The following is a 24,646-nucleotide window of genomic DNA, read 5'->3' on the forward strand; positions in this document are numbered from 1 at the left end:
TCTAGAGGTAAGAAATTCAGAGGCACAAACGATTAGGTACAAAATAAATCACAATGATATACAACACAGGGAATACAGCCAATATTTTATACCAACTATAAATGGAATATAACCCTTTAAAAAGTTTGAATCACTATACTGTACATCTGCAACACTATAATATTATATAGCAACTATACCTCAACTTTTAAAAATAAAATAAATAAATAAAATAGTAATTTGGGGGAGGAACGTGATTGGGGCAGAATCATCAAAGGAAAAAGGGTAAGAGACTGCAAAGATGAGCAAGTGGGCACCAGGGTATTTGAATGCCTGGTCCTGGGATAGAGCAAACCTGTTTTTGGGGAATTCACATCAGCACACCCTACTGCTTGGTGTTTTGCTTTTGTTTTTACTTTTTGGCTGTACAGCTCAGCATGCGAGAGCTTAGTTCCCTAACCAGGGATTGAACCCATGCCCCCTGCAGTGGAAGCAGATAGTCTTAACTACTGAAGAGAATTCCCAGCACACCCTGTTTTAAAGGTTCACAAACCAGACATTATGTGGCTGGAGGGCAAGGGTTTATTATATTCTGGGAAGAAGCATGCATGATGAAATGAAGAAGAAAATCTTATTTTAATAAAGAGAAAGAAGATTCACATCTGAATAGAACATGGGAAGTGCTCCCCAAAATAACTTTACTGGGAGAAGAAAGACCGGGGGAAGATGAGGAGGGACCTGGGAACTGAATGGGAAAGCTGTGTCGGCTAAGAATAGAGACAGAAGGAAACACTGGGCCCCAGGAGATAGAGATGCTAAGGAAGAAGACTCAGGCCGGCCAGCCTGGGAATCCAGGGATAATTATCCTATTGTGTAAGAGGCTGTACAGCCATGGCCTGAGCAAAGAAAAAGAAAAAGTCTGTCTCTTCCTACTCCCCAACTTCTTTTCAATCACACTTCAAAGTCACTTATGACACAAGCTTGAGATTGGCTCCTGCAGGTCTTAAAGAATTTGACTATTAGCTGAGAACAGCATTCTGATGTTCTGGGAATGCATGTGGGTTGAATGTGGTGTTGGAACCCAAGTAAAGCCCAGGAAAAGGAAAGTGAATTTATGTAAAACTCCTCTGCCTTTTTTTTTTGTTCGTTTTTGGGGCAAAACTCTTTAAAGGTGAATGTGTGTGTATATGTGTTTGTGTACATGCATGAGTGTGTGTGTACACACTTAGCTGTTTTTGTTTAGTCGCCAAGTTGCGCCTGACTCTTCTACAATCCCATTGGACCAAAGTCCACCAGGCTCCTCTGTCCATGAGATTTCCCAGGCAAGAATACTAGAACGGCTTGCCATTTCCTTCTCCAGAGGATCTTGCCGACTTAGGGATTGAACCAGGTTCTCCTGCATTGGCACGCGGATTCACTTAGACCCAATTTCAAATCCCCTGCAGAGTCTGGGGGAGAATGGACACATGTATGTATACGTGTGACTGAGTTCCTTTGCTGTCCAGCTGAAACTATCACAACATTGTTAATCAGCTATATATACTTTGATACAAAATAAAAAGTTAAAAAAAAAATAATAAAGCTCTTAGAATAGTGCTAAGCACCTAAGAGAAAGTCTCCTGCAAAGTGAGAGTTGCAAAGAGTTGTGGGGGTCTGAAAACATGGCCCTGAGGTCTGTCCAACATGGCTGGAGAAAAGCCAAGTTCAAGAGCACCCCAGACAACTGCCTGCCATCTCAGAGTGCAGGACCTGCCAGAGGAATCAGGCTGCTGGCCAAGCAGTCCAACATCCTGCTCTGAAGATGGCCAGGGAGAATCCTGTGAGTGTTGAACAGAGGGAACACACCTGACTGGGCAAGCACGCAATCTGATACCTCGGGAGAGAGCTTCTTCCTGATCGCAGCCCATGATCGGATTCTGCCCTAAAGCAGAAGGCTTAAGTGTCCTTGCAAATTTCATTCAGAAGAAAGACAAACAGACTCACTCGTCCTTCTTGATACCAGCCAAGGGTGGTAGAAATGGAGGAAGTACAGAGCGTGGTGTTTTTGGTCACCAAGTGTCACCTTGGCCACACTGGTGGGCCGGCTGGCAGGAAGCCTGTTCCTCAACAGGCCTAATCTCACGCGATTTTTTCGACAAGAGCTAAACTGTTAAAATATCTGTAAGCCTTGCCACATAAAACGAAAAACACTGAGAAGTCCTTTATCAGATCAAATGTCACAATTTAGGGTTTGGAAAATATGATAACTCCTGGTGGAGGGGGATGCCTCGCCCACACAATTGCATGGCATTGGTTACTTCATTCCTGTTTCTATTTCAACAGCTCCCTAAGGAACACGTCCTGAAATCTTCCTCTGGGCAGGTCAATTTTTAAGCAACTTCAAGTGAAAACAGTGACTGATGGCCCTAAAGATAGTCACAGAAGTTGGAAAGTTCATCTTGAGCAGGTTGCTAGAGTAGGACCATAATTCCTTCCAGGACTAGAAGGCAGAGAATCCTAAGACTAGATGGTTTGCGTTAATTCTCAAGAACCCAGCTCTCCTCACTGCTAAGCACAGGTTCCCAAGTCCCCAGAAGAGTAAGCTTACCGTTGGGTCTGGTAAGGCTGGAAGGAAGAGAGAGGAAGTGGACGAGAAGGGAACGGCCTCTCCATCAATAGTCTTGGCAGTGGAGACACTAGACCAGGAGGACAATGGCAGGAGGAAATTTGACACCACCACGTCATCCAGGTATGAGCTGTAGGAGCCAAGTGTTCTGAAAAGGCACACCCTTCATGACCTCAGCAGTATCATAGATGTGCCTATTCATTGGGAACATGTGGACCTATGGGCTTCCCTGGTGGCTCAGTGGTAAAGAACCCACCTGCCAACTCAGGAAAGGTGACTTGGATCCCTGGGTCAGGAAGTTCCCCTGGAGGAGGAAATGGCAACCCACTCTAGTATTCTTGCCTGGAAAATTCCACAGACAGAGAGGAGCCTGGCGGGCTACAGTCCATGGGGTTGCAAAGAGTTAGCCATGACTGAAGCGACTTAGCACGCATGCTGACTGTGCAAGGTTTTCAACTTAATACTTTTCTTATGTAGCACAGAGCCTAGCAACCACCAAGCACATAAAGAAGCTTAATAAATATTTGCTGATTTAAAAAATTCAATTTAAATAAAGGACACTGGATCTTCTCTATACCAGGCACGGCTCTGCACAATGAGAAGAGAGAATGAATCCATTCATCAATCTCTTGCTCTCAGTGTGTTTTCACTTCAGCTAGAGGATGATACACAATTAAACTATAACGGGACCAGTGCCAGTAATGAGACAAGTTCAGTGACTTTGAAGGATGATGTACCCAACAGCACCAGGGAACGCTTAAGATGACAAGTTGCTACCAGGCAGCAGAAGGACTTGTGCAAGACTCCAGGCGTAAAAGTTCATCGTGTGCAACACAGCACTGTAAAAATTAAAATAATAATAATAATAAAAGTTCATCATGTGGTTTGGGAGGAGGGCAGGTACTGGTTGGAGTACAATGTGAAATGGGGGTGGGGGGAGTGGAGATGATTCTAGAAAGTCAGCCTGTCCAAGGCCTCACTGCCATGATAAACAGCTGGGCTGCATTTTGAACTGCAGTGTCAGAAAGAACGTGATCAATTTCTTATCTACAATGAATCATTTTGGGGACTTCCCTGGTGGTCCAGTGGTTAATAATCTGGCTTGCAATCCAGGGGACGTGGGTTTGATCCCTGGTTGGGGAACTAAGATCCCACATGCCTGTGGAGCAACTGAGCCCATGCACCGCAATGAAAAATCCTGCATAATACAACAATGATCCCATGTGTCGCAACTATGACCTGATGCAGCTAAATAAACAAAAAAAAATTATTCTGGGTTGGTTTCGAAGGAGCAGGAAGTGGAGGTAGGAGGACCAGATGGGAGACAGCTGAAGAGTCCAGGGCCAGAGGGAAGACAGCGCTAGTCAGGATGGAGAAGAAAGGACAGCACAAGATACATGGGGTATGGACTGCACAGGATCCAGAAGTGTGGAGAAGCAACTGTGGATGAGTCCGTGAGTGCTCCATGGACCGGAGGACAGTCATCACTCACTCCCCATGTCTTGGATGGCTTTGTGGCCACACTGGCCTTTGAAGAATTAGGCAGAGGTGACTTGGCAGAACTATTATTACTATGCTTGTCCTGGCTCTTCTCCCTGTGATTCGAATCCTGAACAGTTTTCTTTAGCTCTATCTTTACATGCTACAATTCTTAGATTCTTTTAACAGAAATCTCCACCAAGAAAAGTTACCATCTTCTCTCTCCTTAATCCTGCTCATCAACACCTCTGACCTATGTGAGACAAAAATAAATAAATAAAAAACAATAATAATAAGGTATTGCCAGACTAGCAAACTGATCCAGGCAGGGGATTATAACAGACACCTGTTTTTCAACACAGCAGCTGTGAACACAGTAGAAGCATGGCAACCTAGTAACAAGAAAGCGTGCTCATTAAAATCCAATAGTAGCAGAAATTGGCATGGACCAATTTCCAGCTATGTCATGTGAATGTGACAAGAAATTAAAATAAGATTTGACACATACGAGGAACTCTGCTTCGCTGAACTTGGAACATAGATGTTAGTTTGCTTATTGGGAGGTGATTCTAAAACCTTAAGGCAGCTATTATTCACACAGGGTGTTACCATGAACATTAACTAAAGCTTTTTGAAGTTTGGTTGATTCACACACTGTACTAACCGAATACCGCTTCATTTAAGCCAGCTTAAAAAACCAACAACCAAAACATATCCCAGTGGAGAAAGTGGACACTGACATAGGAGCAAATAAAAAACATTTAAAATTATCTTTTCAAGATATATGCAGCCCAGTGTTATAGCAGGACTATTTACGATAGCCAAGACACGTGTCCATCAATGGATGAATGGATAAAGAAGATGTGGTACAATGGAATACCACTCAGCCATAAAAAAGAATGAAATAATGCCATTTGCAGCAACATGAACAGATCTAGAAATTATACTAAAAGTGAAGTCAAACAGAGAAAGATAAATATTATATGACATCATCACATATATGTGGAATCTAAAAAAATATAAATGAACTATTTATAAAACAGAAACAGACTCACAGACAGAAAACAAACTTATGATTCCCAAAGGGGAAAGGGGGAAAGGGATAAATTAGGAGTCTGAGATTAACAGATATACATTATTACAAAATAAACAAGAATTTACTGCATAGCACAAGAAATTATATTCAGTATCTTCTAATAACCTATAAAGGAAAAGAATCGGAAAAAAGAATATACACACGTATACACATACATACATGTATAACCAAATCACCTTGCTATACACCTGAAACCACAATATTGTAAATCAACTACGAAAGAAAGTGAAAGTGTTAGTTGCTCAGTCGTGTCTGACTCTTTGTGACCCCATGGACTGTAGCCTGCTAGGCTCCTCTGTCCACGGGATTCTGCAGGCAAGAATACTGGAGTGGGTAGCTATTTCCTTCTCCAGGAGATCTTCCCGACAAAGGGATCAAACCTAGCTCTCCTGCACTGCAGGCAGATTCTTTACCTTCTGAGCCACCAGGGACCTTGATTTTAAAAATTATCTTTTCAGTTCATTCACCACTGAAAATACACACACACACACCCTACCAACATATAAGCACCACAGGCAAACTGTTTCATAGCTGCAATATGTACACATTACCTTTTCAGACCAGACCAGGGTGATACTCTCAGAAACAGCTTGTTAACAACCCCTCGCATTGCTGTTTAACAATCCGTTTATAGCCCATCAGAAAGCCAGCCCTCCAAGGAGAAGTATTTTACATCTACATATAAGATTTCTCTGTCACAAGGCTGGGATTCATGCAATCTTTCACTCTATAAACTGGAAAACAGATTATGCCATAATTTCTGGGACATATGATCCTATGCACATGCAATACACACATATATACAGAGTCACAAGAAGAAACCCCTGGAATAAAAGCAGAATGACATCCAAGAAGGCACAAGCCATCCCATATAGTCCCGACTAGGATTAAAAATAGTGCAGAAAGGCTTGGTGTCAGCTACCCTTGCGCTGTTCCCACTAGAACACGCTGATTCTAACCTCCAGTGTTAGTTTTCAAGCTTCAGCCTTCAGTAACTTGACAGAGAAACCTTTCCCTGACTCAAAGGAGCTACGCTGCAGGCTTTGGACAGTGTAGCAATAGTTCAATGCACTTCAGCTATGAGGCCATTAATGTACACAAGATGCAAGCAAAGAGTGAACCTGAAATTGTGACTTTTCCCCCAAAGCCGAACATGTGTGCCCTGGGACACTCGGACCAGTTGAGAGATTACCTTTCTGGCAAACAGCATAACAGAAACCCTTGATATGCCAAGTACCATCAACTGCCTAGGAGCAGCCAGCTGAACCCACACTTGCCTCACCGTGCCTGGGAAAGTGTGTGGTCAAAACTTGCCCAACGTGGCACAATCTTGTCAACACAGCCCCACATGGGATCCCAGTAGGATGAAGAGAAGAGGTAAACTTAGGGTTTACAAGACCTAAGTCTTGTAAGAATCACAGACACCACTCTAGGGGCCAGAGCTGTGAAGTGGATTTTTTCTAATAATCCACTTGGTATGTAAGCTGGCAGTCCACAAATATGTGCATTGGGTAAAAGGAGATTTGCCCAAACTAGACTCACCCTAAAACAGACCCAAATAAGAAACAGGAGGTGTTGTGAACTCATTTCTCACCTGTAACCTAGATAAAATTAACCAAGAGGCCAGACGACTATACTCACATTCTCCCACACCCATCCCCTTCGCAGTAAACCTTTAAAGACCACAGTTGAAATGGAAACGTACCCAGAACCATTTTCCCCTTAAACCGGACTGTTCAACACCATGGCTAACCACAAAAGCACACGCAGGCATTCCCCCTACCTTAACAGAAGCTCCATTTGGCCATTTTTACCAAGGTTTTCAAGACAGACGAATTCTCAGAAGAGCCAGCTCAGGTTAAGAGTGACTGGTGCCCGGGGGTCCACCTCTTCCCTCTGCTGGAATAACAGGGCCTTTCGGTGGGGTCTGCCTGGCTTTCTGCCTTTTTCCCTTCTTGCATTTTTAAGTCTTTTTAAGTACCACCCATCTCCAAGCAAGGCCCGCAGCCCTGTACCAAGAAAGGAGAAATAAATCTCCTGCCATCGATGTCAGTGATTCTTTATGCATTTTTCTAGGATAGGGAGCTTAGAAGAGCCAAGGTGCCAGGGAGGGTGGGAGCACATAGACAGGTGTACTAATAGGTGCCCTATTTGAGGTGTAACCCAACACCCATCTCCCTCCCATCTGGCTCAAAGTTAAAGATCCCCTTGCAGCATGCTGAAAAAGATTAGAGGATCATCACTCCAGTCTTTCTGGGCTCGCCAGCATTCCCCCTGAATTCCATCGTGTTCAAAAACTGCGTCTGACCCACAGGGGACTCCTGCCACCAAGCAGCATGCTCACCGCTCACACAGCCTGGCCAGGAGCACAGAGCCTCGGAGACACAAGAGAGCAGCATGCCAGCTTCAGAGGGCGAGCCTTTGTTTCCTGGTTCTCAGGGCAAAGACTCTTTGCCTTCCCAACAAGTATGGTCTCTCCTTCCACCTCAGCCTAAAGCATTCAAGTCAGCAGACCCAAGGAAGGACCAGGGGGATGTGAAAGTGAAAGCCACTCAGTCTTGTCTGACTCTTTGCGACCCCATGGACTGTATAGTCCATGGAATTCTCCAGGCCAGAATACTGGAGTGGGTAGCCTTTCCCTTCTCCAGGGGATCCTCCCAACCCAGGGATCGAACCCAGGTCTCCTGCATTGCAGGCGGATTCCTTACCAGCTGAGCCACAAGGGAAGCCCTGGACAGAGTCAAATACGGAGCTGGCAGCTTGCCAGGGAATCTGAGCTGTTGTCAGCTACATCAGGTCATTCAGGTCTCCACATCCAGGAGAAGAGGGGAACTCACCCAGACGGGGGAGCCCTTTGTTATTCAGATTTCATCCCCAAACGATGGCTCTCCCCCCCAGTTCACCGAGGCTCACAGACAGGCTAGATTAAGAGGCATGAAGTGAGAGTGACCCTGAAGGGATGTCCCTGCAGGGTCCCCAGCAGGGACCCTGCTGTCCCTGCCCATCACTGGCCATGACTATCAAGGCTGTTAGGAGAGCCACTGTCTCCAAGCAGAACACCAGTCAAGTGAACTCCTGACCTGGATTTTTAAAATCTCCCAGATCGTAAGTCAAAAGGAGGATACGGTAACTACAAAATGCACCCGGGATCCCTTCACATGCCCACTTCTCAAAACCAGATGTACCCACTCTGGGGCAGGAAGCTGGACACGAGCGCACCCACAGAGGCCCAAAGAAAAGAGAACTCACTTCTGTCCCTGGGGGTGCCCGGCCAGTGATCACAAGCCTGCACACGAGAAGACAGAGCAGGACCAGATGGCTGAGTCAGGAGACGCTACCCTGTGGTTTGCTCCGGCAGGAGGCTGATATGATGTTCAAGGATAGTGTCTGGGAAAGATATACGGTCTAGAACAATGAAGGAAGGAAGTAACGTGGGAAAAAAAAACGTTGCCTTCCCTTGTGCAAAATCCCCAGAGAAGCCCAGAAAGGTGCTCAGGAAACGCTCGCTCCTCTTTCATCAAGTCTCGGGTACAGCTCCTCTTGCCCACACCAGTGGCAGATCTATTTCTTCAAGTACTAATTATTAGCTATTAGGAGCCTTTGGATGATACTGGTTCCAAATTTTCTCTTGACCTGGAATCTTCAACAGGGACCCCAGGGATGCCTGTTCTTGGCACACTAGAGTCTGGCAGGTACATGCGAGGCCACCACTGCACACCTAGACCCACACGGGTGACTTCAGAGACTGACAAGCTGTTCTTGGGGGGCTGACTTTTAAGTTACAATGCAGATTTCTATCTGTAGCTTACTTCTTTCCGGAAATACTTGAGAGTCAGTATCTCAACTTTGTTGCTTCCTCGAAGAGGGGATGTGACAGAATCGGGGATTACTGACCTCATGATACAGAAAAGTCTTCAGAAAGATAAAGTCACCAGGTCCCATCATAACCCACTGGAGAGTACACAGACAGCTGAGCAGAAAATCACCAACAGGGCGAGGGCAGAGGAACCGGGTCTCTCTCCAGACCTAAGCTCTGTCCTCAACAGCTTAAAAGTGCCTACACCTGCTTCCAGGAGTCAACACAGGAGGCCTTGAACATTCTCTACAGTATTCTCAAAAAGGGCCATTTTGGGACTGCCCTGGTGGTCCAGTGGTTAAGACTCCACTCTCCCAAAGCAGGGGACCCAGGTTTGATCTCTGGTCAGGGAACTAGGTCTAACATGCCGCAACTAAGACCTGGAGCAGCCAAATAAATTTTTTTCGAAGGCGGGGGGCGGGGGGGGAGGTTTTGCAGGCTCCATGTCATCTTCTCATTTAACATGGATATACAGCAGAAAACTCAGGAACACACTGTAAGTCCACAGCAAAAGGAATCACAGCTGCTGATAACAAATACTTCAGCCTCCCTGCATGCATGCTAAGTCACATCAGTCGTGTCTGACTCTTTGCGACCTCATGGACTGTAGCCTGACAGGCTCCTCTGTTCATGGGATTCTCCAGGCAAGAATACTGGAGTAGGTAGCCATTTCCTTCTCCAGGGGATCTTCCCGACCCAGGGATCAAATCCACATCTCTTACATCTCCTGTACTGGCAAGAACTTTCTTTATCACTAGCACCACCTGGGAAGGCCCCCAACCCCCAGCCTCCCTTAACCTCTACAACAAATCAAGGTTCCCTGATACCCGAAAGTTACAAATTTAGCTTCTTCAAATTCTCCCATTTAAACCTCCAAGAAGAACCATCTACTTCAGACTCTTGGAACCAGAAAATTCACCATCTACTGCAAACAGTGTCTGCTCTGTGGTCAGACAGCCACGGGGCTGCCTGCCACACAAAAGCAGACTGAAGAATGGATGCTCCCTTCGGAGTCTCGTCCCGGTTGCAAATAATAAGTAACTGTATGAACGAGCAGATCCTTTAATAGGTTTGAATACTTGAGGGCTGAGTAATAATGCCCATCAGAGGCCCTGCACAGTATTTGCAGGCTTCGGGTTTTTTTCCTTTCATCTCTGGAAACTTATTCAGAACCATGCGAGCTATTCCCTCACAATTTTAAGATGCAAGCGGCATCTGTTTCGACCATGTAATTGCAGTTGGCTCGTCTCTTCTGTTGTTGAGGCTTGTATTCAATGAGAGTCAAAAATCGGAGCTTTGCTGAGAGCTGACTGAGTAACCCCAAGCCTGGGAGAAGCTCAAAGGGACAGTGACAAGAGCCCTGGCTGGGAGTCAGCCAACCTAAGAGGCCTGGAGGTTCAGGCAGGGCCAAGAACCAGCCACGGGAGCTCTAGCAATACCAGGATGCCTCTGGCCTCTGTTTTCCCAACGATGTAATGTTGGGAAAATTACAGGACTAGAAAATCTCTCACCCCTTCTAGATTCCTCTGATGGGAGGATATACAAAGAGAGAGAAGAACTACATTTTGCTTTGCTTTGAACAATGTTAAGGCACTGCCAACAGCCTTCAAGGACTGTTTTTTGCTTGTTTAAAGATTTTTTTGAGTTGGTCCATTTTTTAAATTCGTTATTGAATGTGTTATACTACTGCTTCTGTTTTATGTTTTGGTTTTTTGGCCCCGTGGCACGTGGGATCTTAGCTCCCCAACCAGGGATCGAACCCACAACCCCCTGCGCTGGAAGATGAAGTCTTAAGCACTGGACAGCCAGGTAAGTCCTGTGATAGATATTTTTATTACCACTTCAGATGACTTACCAGGTTCAAGCTTAAGATGAACAAGTTAGGGGATAGGAGAGAGGTTCAGGAGGGAGGGAGGTTCAAGACGGAGGGGATATATGTATACAAATAGCTGACTCCATTGTACAGCAGAAACCAACACAACATTGTAAAGCAATTATACTCTAATAAAAAAATTTTTTTAATGAATACGTTTAAGAAGCAAGATTCACACTCAGGTCTATCTACTCCAGGGTCTGTCCTTCCCCTAGAAGCCCTTCATGGTACAGCAATGACTGGTACCCTCTTCTCAAGAACTTACAATCCCCTTAAGGGAAATCAGCATTACAGATAAGAACCAATGAACAGCTATCAGGCAGAATAAAATGCAAATCAAACTCTGAAACAGCGGTGATTACGATGACAGTGCTCACATCCCTATGCGCCGGCACCCACAGCGCTCACACCAGCGGGACCGCACGCCCTTTGCGGGTCATTCAGGAAATCAGATCGTTTTCCGTGTGTCTGACTCCCACAGACAAAGGGAAAACACCCCCGGGGAACACACAAAGTCTGCTGAACGTGCAGATTTATTGAGTAGCTCTTTCCTGTCTTCACTGGAGAGGAAAGTAATATGTTTCGTAAGTCACTGGTCCAGATAACCGAAGTGTAGCCTTTTTAAAAGGTAACGTTATTTCTATGCCAGCCCTGTTCGTTGGCTAGCTTTCCAAAATGCACAACACTATTTCCTCACTTCCTAAACCTCATAAAGGCTGTCTTTAACGTGGAGGTCATAATGATGATCATTAATACCATCAGTCATTGTGTGGTGCCAGACAAACCGGTTTCACTCTCTAGACAGGAGTCCCCACGACGAAGCTGGGCTGAGTTATTGTCTGCTTTTTGTCAACTTTCCTGGTGTCAGTGGGACACGGCCCTGGGATCATGAACACCTGACTGACTCTGGCTCAGCTACGAACAGCAATGTGATCTCAGGCAGGTTTTTTTTTTCATTTTTTAAAATTGGGTATAGTTGCTTTACAGTGTTCTGTTAGTTTCTGCCATACACAGAAGAGAATCAGCTGTATGTATACATATACCGCTTCCTCTTGGACCTCCCTCCCACCCCATTCCAGTCCCCTCCGCCCTGCTGGTCACCACAGAGCACTGAGCTGAGCTCCCTGTGCTATATAGCAGGTTCCCACTAGCTCTCTCTTTTATACATGGTAGTGTATATACGTCAATCCCAACCTGCCTATTCATCCCCTACCGTGTTCATACTGGTTTTCTAAGGCTGTACCTCCGTTCCTGCCCTGCAAATAGATTCATCTGTACCAGCTTTTAAGATTTCACATGCACGTTACTATACAATATTTGTTTTCCTCTTTCTGACTTACTTCACTCTGTTTGACAGACTCTAGGTCCATCCACATCACTAAAGATGACCCAATTTTGTTCCTTTTTATGGCTGAGTAATAGTCCATTGTAAATATGTACCACATCTCTACCCATTTCAGGCAGACTACTGAAATGCTATAAGAAATAGCAACACACTCCAGCGTTCTTGCCTGGAAAATCCCATGGAGCCTGGGAGGCTACAGTCCATGGGGTCACAGAGTCAGACACGACTAAGCACACACACACATCTAAATACTGCAGGATTCAGTTGCCTCCTCTGTTTCATGAGAACTGGGACTTAGAGTTTCTTAATCCCTCAACTCCCTCCACACCGTACTCTGTCTGCTTCCTTCGCTACATCTGCTCTGAAGACAGGCTTCGTGAAAGCTGCTCAAATCCAGAAATGCATCAAGTCGGAGGGCCCACAGCCTGTCTTCAGGAAATCAGAACAAGGGCAGTGGCATCAGGTTATCAGGAGAGAGGAAAACAAAAAAGACGATTCCTTTGGTGGTGGGGGAAATCAGGGAATCCCTGAAGCGACATCAGACAGATTCCAAGAAATCACACAGTATCTTTAGATGAGCGAAAGGGATGGGTTTTTAAAAATTTTTTAATTGGAGGATAATTGCTTTACAATATTGTATTGGTTTCTGCCACACATCAACATGAATCAGCCACAGGCATACATATGACCCCTCCCGTCTTGAACCTTCCACCTTATCCCACTCCGCTAGGTCGTCACAGAGCACAGGTTTGAGCTCCCTGCATTGTACAGCAAACTAAGAGGGAAGGTCTCTAAAACGTACTGCATTCATGAACTGTGTAAAAATTTTTAAATTGGAAAAAAATAAAAAGCAGTGGAAGGAGAGACTGAGGAAGGTATGACCAAGGTGTCTGGCTCCCATGGCCCCAGCCTGTCACCCACCTGATCACATGACAATGGCATAAGGAGTTACTGGGGGAATATTGCGGGCTTCCCAGATGACGCTAAAGAACCTGCCTGCCAATGCAGGAGACTTAAGAGACGTGGGTTTGATCCCTGGGTCAGGACGATCCCCGGGAGGAGGGCAAGGCAACTCACTCTGGTATTCTTGCCTGGAGAATCCCATGGACAGAGGAGCCTGGCAGGCTATGGTCCATGCGGTCGCAAAGAGTCTAACACGACTGAAGCGACTTAGCACACACAGATGGGAAAGTAGAGAGGGGAAAGGTTTCTAAGAAAAACATGAAAAGGGCCCAAATGAACCCACCCAAATACAAAGCATCACAAGACAACATCAGGGATTGGTGTAGAAACAGGACACCTGGACATCCATTCCAGGGAGGGTGCTGTGTGCAAAGTGACCATCTGGCTACCTTGCCCCCAGAGGGCTGGTTAGGAACCACCCACCCAAGCAGAAGGAGACCTCCCTGCCAGCTCTATTCCCGCCTCTCAGCTTGGCCTGTGGGAAGCGCCACCATCACCCCATCGCTCTCAGTTCTCTAACTTTCTTCACAAAGGAGGCTGGCCTTGAGACTGGGGTCAGGAGGGAAGGTAGATGCTGCCCTGAGCTTCTCCATGCACAGCCTGGGAGATGGCAGGCCAACACATCGCTTAACTGCTGCAGGCTCCTCTTCTGTAAAATAGGGAGAAAATCTGCCTCCCAGAGGGAGTTGTGAAGAAGAAATAAGATAATGCACATAAAACACTTAGTCTGAGGACTGGCACACAGCAGGATCCAATAAGTGATGGTAGTAGAGATGGAGGACGAGGAGAAAGAAGAAATGCAGGATGGATGACCTCCAGAGCAGCACGCAAACCCCTTTAATTACCTAGACTTATATCATTGAACCATACACATGACCATACATAAAATAGATAGCCAGTGGGAGTTTGATGTATGAAGCGAGGCACCCAGAGCTCAAGAAGATCTGGAGGGATGGGGTGGAGAGGGAGGTGGGAAAGGGGGTTCAGGAGGGAGGGGACATATATATGCCTATGCATCCAATGTATGGCAAAAACCATTATAAAAAACCATTATAACATTGTAAAGTAATTATCCTCCAATTAAAATTTTATAAAAGGAAGTGAAAAGTGAGAGTGTTAGTTGCTTAGTCATGTCTGACTCTTTGCAACCCCATGGACTGTAGCCCAAGCGGCTCCTCTGTCCGTGGAATTCTCCAGGTAAGAAAACTAGAGTGGGTTGCCATGCCCTTCTCCAGGAGATCTTCCCAACCCAGGGATCGAACCCGGATCTCCTGTACTGCAGGTGGATTCTTTACTCTCTGAGCCACCAGAGAAGCCCATCGAGACTTTAGAAAGCTCCCAAAATGCAGGTGTTCCAGTTTAGTCCACAGACCTGACTGAGCAGTCTGTGCTTCTAGGGGGTTCATACCTAACACACACAGACTAATGCCTCATCGCCCTTTCCACCCATACTCCCCAAATTCCAGATCATTAGCCCAGGGGTCCCCAACGTCCAGGATCTAATGCTGATGATCTGTGGTGGAGCTGATGTAACAATAATAAAGTCCACAGTGAATGAAATGTGCTTCAGTCATCCCAAAACCACCCACCACCACCACCACGCGCCCATCCCCCATCTGCGGAAAAAGTGTTTTCCACAAAGCTGGTGCTTGGTGCCAAAAAGACTGGGGACACTGCCTCAAACAGAGACCAGGCTGAACCGTATACTTTCACTAAGAAGAAAAGACTGATCAAGCAAATTAGCAGAGCAAATAACACATGGGTGGTACTATTTTGATGCAGAAGGCACCGTCTTGAGCACACAGCATCCGTCATTTCTAATCAGAGGATGGTGTGGACACGTCATTTCTGCCTGTTCATGGAGGCGCAGACTGAGATGCCCCCAGAGAGCCACATTTATTAGGCTGGTTTCTGTATGTTCCGAAATCAACAAAAATGTGTTTGTTTTTTAATAGGCTGCCATTCTAACTTTAGTCTTTCTCTCCCCAAATACTAGGTTTGGCAGCGAATGGTCTTTATGACGGGTCCCTCCTGGCATGGGAACCCCGCATCAACTTACACTCATTCTATTCAATAAATCCACACAGAGCTTGGTTTCTTACACACGTCTCATAACAAATATGGCAGTGAGGGCCTCTGCCAGGAAATCAGCACCAGTGCTTTTCCTAAAGTAGCATTCACAAATACATTGTTTGTACACCCCATGCCCCACGGGGCTTCGTTTGACACAGATTCACTCTGCTGGGAGTGTCACACCAAAGAGCAACTTCTCAATATCCATAACAGGCGCACAGGCTCTTGATGCTGGTCCCCAACCTGCCTCCAACCTGCCTCAGCGTGAGTAAACACAGGTCAACTTGGCTGCACAGAATCTGTTTTAGTGCTAGCTTCCTTAGAAAATTCTAGAAACTGGGCTGTTTTTCCCCTCGACTTACCTATGCTAAAGAGGTAAGCTATTTCTCTAGGACTAGCTGCCATGTTTTCAGCTGATGCTGTTTGAAACACAGAGCCTCACTATGTATAAATTAAGGTGTATGTTTGAGCCTAAGGTTCCCCTCCAGGATTTCTCAGAAAAGGCCCAGCAAAGAGGCCCAGAGCCCTCAACCCAAAACACAAGTACCACCTTCTCACATACTATAAAAAAAAAAAAAAAAAGTACCACTGCACTCCATCATTGGGGATATATCCAAAACTCAGAGCGGAATCTCAAGAGAGTCATTTGTACACCCATGTTTATCGCAGCCTCATTCACAACAGCCGTGAGATGGAAGTAACACAGATGTCCTTCAACAGATGAACGGATTAAAGAAAATATGGCATATACATAAAACGGAATGCTGTGTGTGGCAGTCGCTCAGTCGTGTCGGACTCTTTGCGACCCCATGGACTGTAGCCTGCCAAGCTCCTGTCCATGGAATTAATTCTCCAGGCAAGAACACTGAAGTAGGTTGCCATGCCTTTCTCCAAGGGATCTTCCTGATGCAGGAATCGAACCTAGGTCTCCTGCACTGCAGGCAGATTCTTTACCATTTGAGCTACCAGGGAAGCCAAAATGGAATGTAAAACAGCCTTGAAAAAAAGGAAACCCTGTCCCATGCTACAATATGGACAAGCCTCCAGGCCATTCTGCTAAGTGAAATACAGTATAATTCTCCTATGAACTTTTAAAGGAGACAAAAATCACAGAAACAGAAAATAGGAAGGTGGTGACTGAGGGCTGGGAGGAGGGTAGAGGGGAAACTAGTGTTGAGCGGGTATAGAGTTTCAGTGTTGCAAGACAGAAAAGTTCTAGAGATCAGTTGCACAACAATGGGAAGAGACTTAACATGACTGAGCTGCACCCTCAACAATGGTTTAGAGGGTAAACTTAATGTTACATGCTTTTCACCACAATACAGAGAAAAGTTATTGTGGTAGATGGTGGTGCAAAGACAAGCCCATCGAGCCCTTCTTCCCTCATCCCCCACTCCTACTCCTTCCTCTTCTCACATCTAACAATATACCCTCTCGACCCAGGGCTCCCCCACACACCGTCTTACTTGGCACAGACCTCCATGCCCTCATACCAGCTGGCTTGCGATTAAAATGGACCAAGTTAGGAAGTGCCAGAGAGCGCACAGTCTATTGTATCGAATTTCTTTGGCCTTTTATAGGGACGAACCTGTGAACCCAGCCAGTACGGGGCAGGGGACTGAAAACCAAGAGGACTGCATTGCTCTGCCTCGGACACATATCAGCTGAAGCAAACCATTTAGCCATGTGGACCTCTTTGCCATAAAAGACGCTGGCCCAGGTGATCTTTATAGCCTCCCAACTCCGAGTCTCTAATTAATTCAATTGCTAAAGAACCCAGTGAAAACTTTAGAAGTCTCCTCAGCTGGACCTTCTCCAGTGATTCCTCAAGCCCCTTTATCTTTTACTCAACTCCACGTTTTTGCTTATTTTTAGACACTAAAGCAGTTTTTGAAAATATCACCAAAGTAAGAAAAATTATAAGGTCAAAATTCTACTGATGATGCCCTAGGGAGTGCCCCAGGCCTCCCTGAGTCAGCAGAGTGACTCTACAACCACTTCATGCCAGCTTGTGGATGCAGCGTTAAGTCACTCCAGGCACACAGGACAGAGAGGAAGGGGCCCTGACCACCTTCCATGCCTCACTGCAAGTCAGCCAATGTGACTGACACATATATCTAAGCCAGATGCCAAGGTGGGCACCAGACACAAAAAGATAATCACCACTCAACCCAAGGAGCTCAGGGTCCAGAGGGGAGTCTCCTAGAGAGTAAGAAAGAGAATTCATTCCACTAAGAAAGCCAGCCCATACAGAGGGAAGAGAGGGAGGGGACCAGGGAAGTTATCTGACTGTTTTCTATCGTATTCTGGAAGCCCTCCCCGATAGGGCTGGGTCCGCTGGGTCATAACTGCTTTCCACTACAACTTGGCTGAACTTAGAACTCAACAGGTGACTTGAAGGTGAAGACTGATGATGGAAAAGACAGCCTCTTCCTTCCTCCCATGCCTAGCAGTCAGCCACACGATCCCCTGATAAAAAACAGTCGACTTTTTATATAGTTAGTCCTTACATTTAAACAACCCCAGGGATTTCCCTGGTGGTCCAGTGGTTAAGATGCCACACTCCCAATGCAGGGGGCATGGGTTCCATCCTTGGTGGGGCAATAAAGTCGCTTATGCCACACAGAAAGACCAAAAAAAAAAAAGCCAAACAAACAAAAGCCCCCAAATGGTCGGGAATGGAAGCATTTAATCTCTCATGATGAAAGTGCCCAGTGCAGACACACAGAGGGGCGCAGTCCTAGTCTGGGTGACCTTGGGCTGGTCCACCTGTCTTCTGCTGTAAACATGTGTCTGATAACTTCCCTAGGGTGCCGGGAAGATGGTTATAAAGTGCAAAAGAAACATGAGAGCCAGTATCAGGCACTCATCAGCAACCACCACCACGCAAGCGATACATATAAAGGTGTCACTGACTGACTGATTCAGAAACTTTCACCTTGGAAATTCCACCGAAATCATACACTACTCTTTTTCTAGCAGAACTGACACTGCTCAGAAGTAAACAGAGTACTTCCCCCTGTGGCTGCCTCTGGTCGGGCTCCTCTGTGCTCCATCATACCAGCTGCTGAGGAATTTACTTGCCTGCTGACCAGCTGCTCGTAGAGGATACAAGCCAGGGTGAAAGATTTTAGGAGCAGACAGGAGAGGTGAGGGAAAACTCTCCACAGAGAGCTTTCCATGCCACATGTCCTCAGGACAGCAGAGCCATGAGCTCATCTTTTAAAGCTCCTGACACTCATTCTCTGCTCCACAGAAAACTTTATTGTTTACTGGACTCTAGAAAAAAAAAAAAAAAAAATCGCTGTACTAGTGGGTTCCCGGCAAACATTTTTTATCATGCAGTCATTGTACCACATCCCAGGGACTCAGGGAAACACCGCACACAATCACCAGAACATTTTCAGACGAGCTAGAATAATCCCAGTCCTTGATCTCCAGAGCTTCTTACTGGAACACTGCAAACTAAACAAACTCCATGAGAAAATGCACTTCCCGTGCGTGCGTTTAAACATATGCACGGTCCAAGTAAGCAGTCGTAGACCGGTTCTATAAAGGACAATCCAAATTAAAAGTGATACTTTCACTACTAGGGAAGACCATTGGATCTGTTCTAATTACGGAGAAACACAGAAATCAAGAAAAGAAGCTTTCGAAAAGAATGGAGAGGGTAAACGATAAGATAGAAAATGATAACACAAACCGTGGCTGCAATTTTTAGGTCACAGTGAAGAAACTGCGCTGTCTGGGTTTGGGATTGGTTCCCTCCGTGCATGTAAGGAAAGAGTTGCTGTAGTCTTCCACTGAGGTACCATGAGATGAGCCCCTCATTGGTATTTCTGCCTGCAGCCCCGAGCCCCTCAGAAGAGCGGGCTTATGCAGTCTCTTTAGAAGAGCTAGCAAACCACAAAACGGCTTGCTGTTCGTTGTCTCCACTCCAAAATCACTCTCCCATAGTTGTTCAAGTTCTCCTGAGGTCAGATTTATTGTCGTTGAGCTAAATACAATTTACAGATTTAATATCCTATTATTTAGTTACCTCTGTGTTATGAAGTATCAGATAGATTAGGCATACCCAAGGATTTTTCTGAACTCATAGAATCGAATTTATTCAGCAAAAGAAATTGGTTTTAAAGTATCAACCTACCTAAATTCTTTACTCTGACACCCTCTCCACCGCAGACATACTGCTATCCCCAGATACCTACACAGAAACCCGAAAGTTCCACTAAGCGCTTTTTGTGCGAGGCAAAAACAAATCCAACCCACCTTTTCAGTTCACATTAACCCTAATTCAAACCCCCTTAGAAATCGTGCCTGGTAAGAAATACTAACACCTGAGTATAATTATGAAACCCTAATGAGCAAATATGAGAAAATGTTGTGTTTTCCTCTAAACAGATCCTATGTAAATGCCATGTTAAAACAGGAGAGACGTTTCCCAAAATGCCCCACGGATGAAGAAAACTGGATATTTGTTCATTGTCTCTGCAGGGTCCCCTCAATGAACATATTAAATGGGCCAAGCCACAAACAAACTTCAGCAGCTTCAGCTTCTCACTGAAGAAGGCTTTTCCATCTGAGCATTGATGGAACAGTGAAATCAAAGTGCACACCGAACGCAGGGAAGGGAAAATTAATTGGGGGAGATGGACAAATCAGTGTGCCTCCTCACGGTGGCAAACTTTACAACTTTTTAGAAGCAACAAACCGCAGCACCACTAGCCTTTACAGACATACAGACATGTACATAAATGCTCACACACACCACTACTTGGAAGATAAGTACTGTGTTTGCAAACATCCTCCACCATCCTGCATTTACCAGACTGCAAATCTTGGCCAGAGACTGGGAGATTTCTACTCTTAGCTACCCTCTCTGCACTGTCAAAGTGGGAAGGTCATTCTGCCTGGTCACTTCAATCATTCTCCCTGCATCACAGGAGTTTTCTACTTTTGGATTGCTCAACGTTCAGATGTCTACGAGAGTAAAATAACCATTCAGCAACTTTATTCACCTTGGTTTAAAAAAAAAAAAGAAAGAAAGAAAAGAAAGAAATTCATTGTGCAATGCCCAGGAAAAGCTGACAGCACTACTGTCTCTCCGACAAGCGCTTGCAATTACAATGGGGGGGGGGGGGGCCGCGGGGGAGAGACTGTCTGACCAGACTCGCGGAACCCTTAAAAAAAAAGATTCCAACCTCGATAGAGCCGGAGAACTTTTTTTTTTTCTAAGGAGACCACCCTCGGGAACAAAAGTTACATTTCGATCACATGTTGGGAGTAGGAGTAGGGAGCAGGGTTGTTTTTTTTTTTTTAAGCGCACTAATTACCGGGGTGTTTTGCAGACCTGAGGACCACTCGGGTTCCTCCTGACCGACTGTGACCGGCATTTCCTTGTCAATAAAGCAAAGGAGGTGGGGTGGGGGCGCAGGAGCCGACAGGGGGCTCGGCGGGCGCGGGGAAGCAGCAAGGTTACACTAAAGGGTACGCCGCCGCCGAGAGCTGCATCTCCTTCCCCGGCGCCCCAAATAATTTCCTGCGAACAGAGCGACTGCAACCGCCCCCTCGGATCGGAGGAGCCCGGCACGATCAGCCGGGCCGGTGCAGCTCAAGGCTTTCCACCCCGGAGAGGGAGGGGGAGAAGATCTTTACCTTAATGCTACACTGAGCAGGAGTCTCAGACATGTCTCACAGCGAGAGAGATCAGGAAGTTCTCAGTTTTTTTTCCACTTTCCTTTCCTCTCCCCAACCCAGAAACGCTCCACGGCCAGCCGGACGCGGTCATTTAAGAAGTTTCTTGCAGCATCTCTCCCGGCGGCCGCCCCGGGGGGCCGCGAGCGCGCGGGGCGGGGCGGGGCGGGCCGGGCGCCGGCCGAGTCGCCGCGCGCGGGGTGGCGGGGGCGTGGGAGCGGGCGGCGCGGCGGCGGGGTCTGCAGGTCGCGGCGCGGCGACCCGGGGCGCTAGCCCGGCCGGCCTGCCCCGCTCTCTCCTCCCACCCGGGCCGGCGCCCCCGCCCCCCGCCCTCCCGCCGCTCTCCCTCGCCCTCCCTCTCTCTCTCTCGAATGTTTTCCTTCCTGGAAGAGAGAAACTGAAAGGCAGAACTGAGAAAGCTCTTTGCTCATTGATCTTGAGAGTTTCAGTGCAGAAACTGACGTGAATTCCCAGCACTGAGCTCTGCCTCTTAAAGGAGCCACCAGGAAATAAAAGCTCGGGTTACAGCCCGGCATCGGGAAATAAAAGCCGCGCGGGGGAGGGGGAGAGAGGCCGGCGCGGCGGTCGGGGGGCGGGGGACGGTGCGCGAGGCCCCCGGGGCCCGGGCGCGGGGCTGCTAAGCTCCGCTGGGCCGCCGCCGGGCTCGCGCTCGGGGCCCCAGAACCCTCCGGACAGGATCAACGCCTCCCCCTCCCCTAGTTCCGTCTCTTAGATACACTGAAAGGCACAGGGCTTTTTTTTTTTTTTAATTTTTCCTCCGCCCCCACCTCCCCCGCCACCCCGAGCCGAGCGCAGACGCAATGAAAATAATTATATAGGAAGGGACATTCCGGTAAGGACGCGGAATCCGAAGGAGGAAATAAAACAATAGCCTTTGTTCTGCTACTAGACCGCGGCCTCTTTAAGAGAATCCACCAGGAAATGGGAGATCGGGTTACAGCCCGCACCGGGGAAAAGGGGCGAGCGGGCGAGCGGCGGAGCGCGACGCCGCCGGAGACAAAGCGGGGCTGCTGCCCGCAGATGCCCGCCCGGCCGCGGGGGGGAATTCCCCGCCGAGGTGGGCGCCCAGAAAACGCTAGGTGCGCGCGCGCACCCGCCCGGCTGGGGATGCGGGCGCTGCCCGGCCGAGCACGCGTTCTGGAGAAGGGAAGGCTGCTGGGCAGTTATCAAAGGCGGTTGAGTTCCTTTTCCTGACCACCACCACCCCCAGCCACCCTTCCTCCGTCTTTCGAAATCCGCAGTCCTTTTAAAGCAATAGCGGCCGCTACCAACCGACAAAGGGGACTCGAGTACAAAGTTGACAGAACGGGTTCCTGGAGATAATAGCCCTCCCCGGACCGCTTCTCAGAAGCCGTCACTGCCAGATGGGACGACCCCCGGGATCCTGCCGGGAGGGTGGGAAGAATATTTGGCTGGGAAAACAATTGAGAGGAGGTTAAAGCCAGTGGGGCTGAAGGTTCTATCCTTGAGTACGTGTTGTCTGATCACTCTATTATTTTTATTGTTGTTTATAGTCTCTGAAAATGCTCCGAAGCGTCCACCGCTGAAGTGGACACGTCATTAATTTATATGTAAATTCTAAACCCTGTTAGTACTTTCGGCTTTAACGTATGGATGTGTATTAAATTATGAATATATAGACCACGACTCATTTCCCAGAGCCTCCCCATTTTCCTACCCACTTCCCTTCATCTCTCCACGTGATAAATCTTGTGCAGACTTTTTTACGCGCTCATTCGAAGAACACTCTGAACCAGGATTTATTTAAGGGGTTGGAATGGGAAAGCCCTGTTTCTGGGAAGGTGGGAATAATGGGATTTTGTGAGTCTCCGAGGACCTCAGAAGTCCTTGTCACCTGGTAGTCCTATTCTTCCCGGGAGGGCTCACATCCACACCAACTCTTCTGCCTTGAACCACCTGCTGCCCCCCATCCCAATCCACACACACGTATCTGCCTTTGATCCCATGGCTGGTGTTGCTGGCATTGGTTCTGATGTCCCATTGCTGGGTTAAGTCCTATAAACCTCTACATCCCTTACTTACCAGTATGATCTTTGACAGCTCACGTTCTCAGCTTGGGTAAAATGGGGTGGGGTGGGCTGGGGGGTGGGGAATAGTACCTATCTCTTAAGATTCCTGTGAGTGTTAAATGAGCAGATATATACGAAGTGATTATCTGAGTGCTTGCTATATATTTTACCTGCTCAATGTTAGCTACAATTATTTAACCTCAGGACCGAATTAACGCTCAACTTTATTCTCTCTCCTAACTTTCTCCAGGTGACTCACAAAAGTCGTTTAAATGAGTGTGTGTGGTCCAAAGCAAAATATTGCAGTAGCTGCTGTGGCAAATGTTGCATTTATCCAGGGGCTGGTGATCTCTTTCTAGAAAGCTCCTGATATTAAATATATTAGGCTTTGTGCCCCAAGAGACAAAATTTAGATTTTGTAGTTACTTATGTAACAATGAGAAAACAAACAAGATATAAGGTGTAATAATAAGAGTTGTAATACAAGTCTAACAATGAGAGGAATGGAACTCTTTTTTAGGGGGATAACATTTCACTAAGTTAAACATCAGTTTAAAGTAAATGTTCTCTATCATCACAATTGATTGCAAAGGTTTATCTGTTAATGTGGATCTCTCATGAGATTTTACTTATTTCATTTGGAAATATCTTTTCACCCAGATAGGATACTGCCAAATACATCAATCCATGAGCATATGGTTTTACTTGAGCGTATTTATTGCTTATAAGGCAGTTATACAATTTTATTGGAATTCTATAAATTCTCTTGATATTTCACCTTTAGTATGCCATTACATTGCAGGTTAATCATTTCCAATTGAAAATTAGGTGGAAATGCCTCAATTGCACAGTGAAGTGGATTTTAAATACGAAAATGTCTTTTTCACTTGTGTCAAAATCCAAAACCACTGTTGGAACTGTAGTTTGAGCTCAGAAAAATAGAACTGCTGCAAATTTGTGTTAGAATGGAGATCTTGCTTCTTGTTTAACTTTTTTTAAACTTGTTTGAACTGAAGTGTATAAAGCAGCTTGATATTATTTGTGATTCAAACAATGTTAATTGTGTCAAAATAATTTAACTGCAGTATGAGCTTCACATATAGCTAGCTGTATTTTGTTTTGCAGTTTTAGGTTGAATTCATGAAAAACATTATCAAGTCTATAACAAACTAATTCCCAAACTACTCAGTAATTATGGTTGAAGGACGTTCTTTTCGTTCATTTGTTCCCGTTTGTCAGGTGTTTCTCTATTCCTTGTTTCCTGATTTCTTTGGGGTAGTAAGGTATTTTTTTCATGTTCCATTTAAATTCCTAGATGGTCTTTCTAGTGTTCTGTTTCTATGCTGAATATAGTGGTTGCTCTAGAAATTACAATTTGTGTCTTTAATTACCACAGTCTATCTTCAAATAATATTCTAACTTATGGATATATAAGAAAACTTACAACAGTATAATTTCATTATTATTCTCCCATCCTTTATGATATTGTCCTATATTTTATTTCTACCTATTATGAAACCCACCATACATTGTGTAGTGGTTGATACTTTTTTCTTAATATTGTAAATATATGTGTATAATGAAGGTACTAAAATATGTGTCTCTTTTTCATCTGCCCAACTATTTATCCTT

At 46.2% G+C, this 24,646-nt stretch overlaps 1 protein-coding gene across 8 annotated transcripts in view; it reads right to left on the reverse strand.

Annotated features, from left to right (window-relative positions):
- Positions 1 to 21,371, reverse strand: part of ETV6 (ETS variant transcription factor 6) — a 289,306-nt gene extending 267,935 nt beyond the window's left edge. For 3 of the 8 annotated variants that reach the window (XM_086402002.1, XM_086402001.1, XM_086402003.1), the window contains exon 1: positions 20,925 to 21,347. In XM_086402002.1, the coding sequence (XP_086258128.1) occupies positions 20,925 to 20,957 (33 nt within the window). In that variant the 5' untranslated portion in view covers positions 20,958 to 21,347. Of the gene's footprint in view, positions 1 to 18,353; positions 18,549 to 19,416; positions 20,900 to 20,924 lie in introns of those variants that run through there. The other 5 variants (XM_086402004.1, XM_086401999.1, XM_086402007.1 and 2 more) reach the window with 5 other exon arrangements.
- Between the last annotated feature and the right edge of the window lie 3,275 nt (positions 21,372 to 24,646).

The sequence above is a fragment of the Bos grunniens genome, chromosome 5 (genome assembly GCF_055505025.1).
Source record: "Bos grunniens cultivar Pamir isolate PY7600 chromosome 5, Bosgru_T2T1.0, whole genome shotgun sequence".
NCBI classification, from domain to species: domain Eukaryota; kingdom Metazoa; phylum Chordata; class Mammalia; order Artiodactyla; family Bovidae; genus Bos; species Bos grunniens.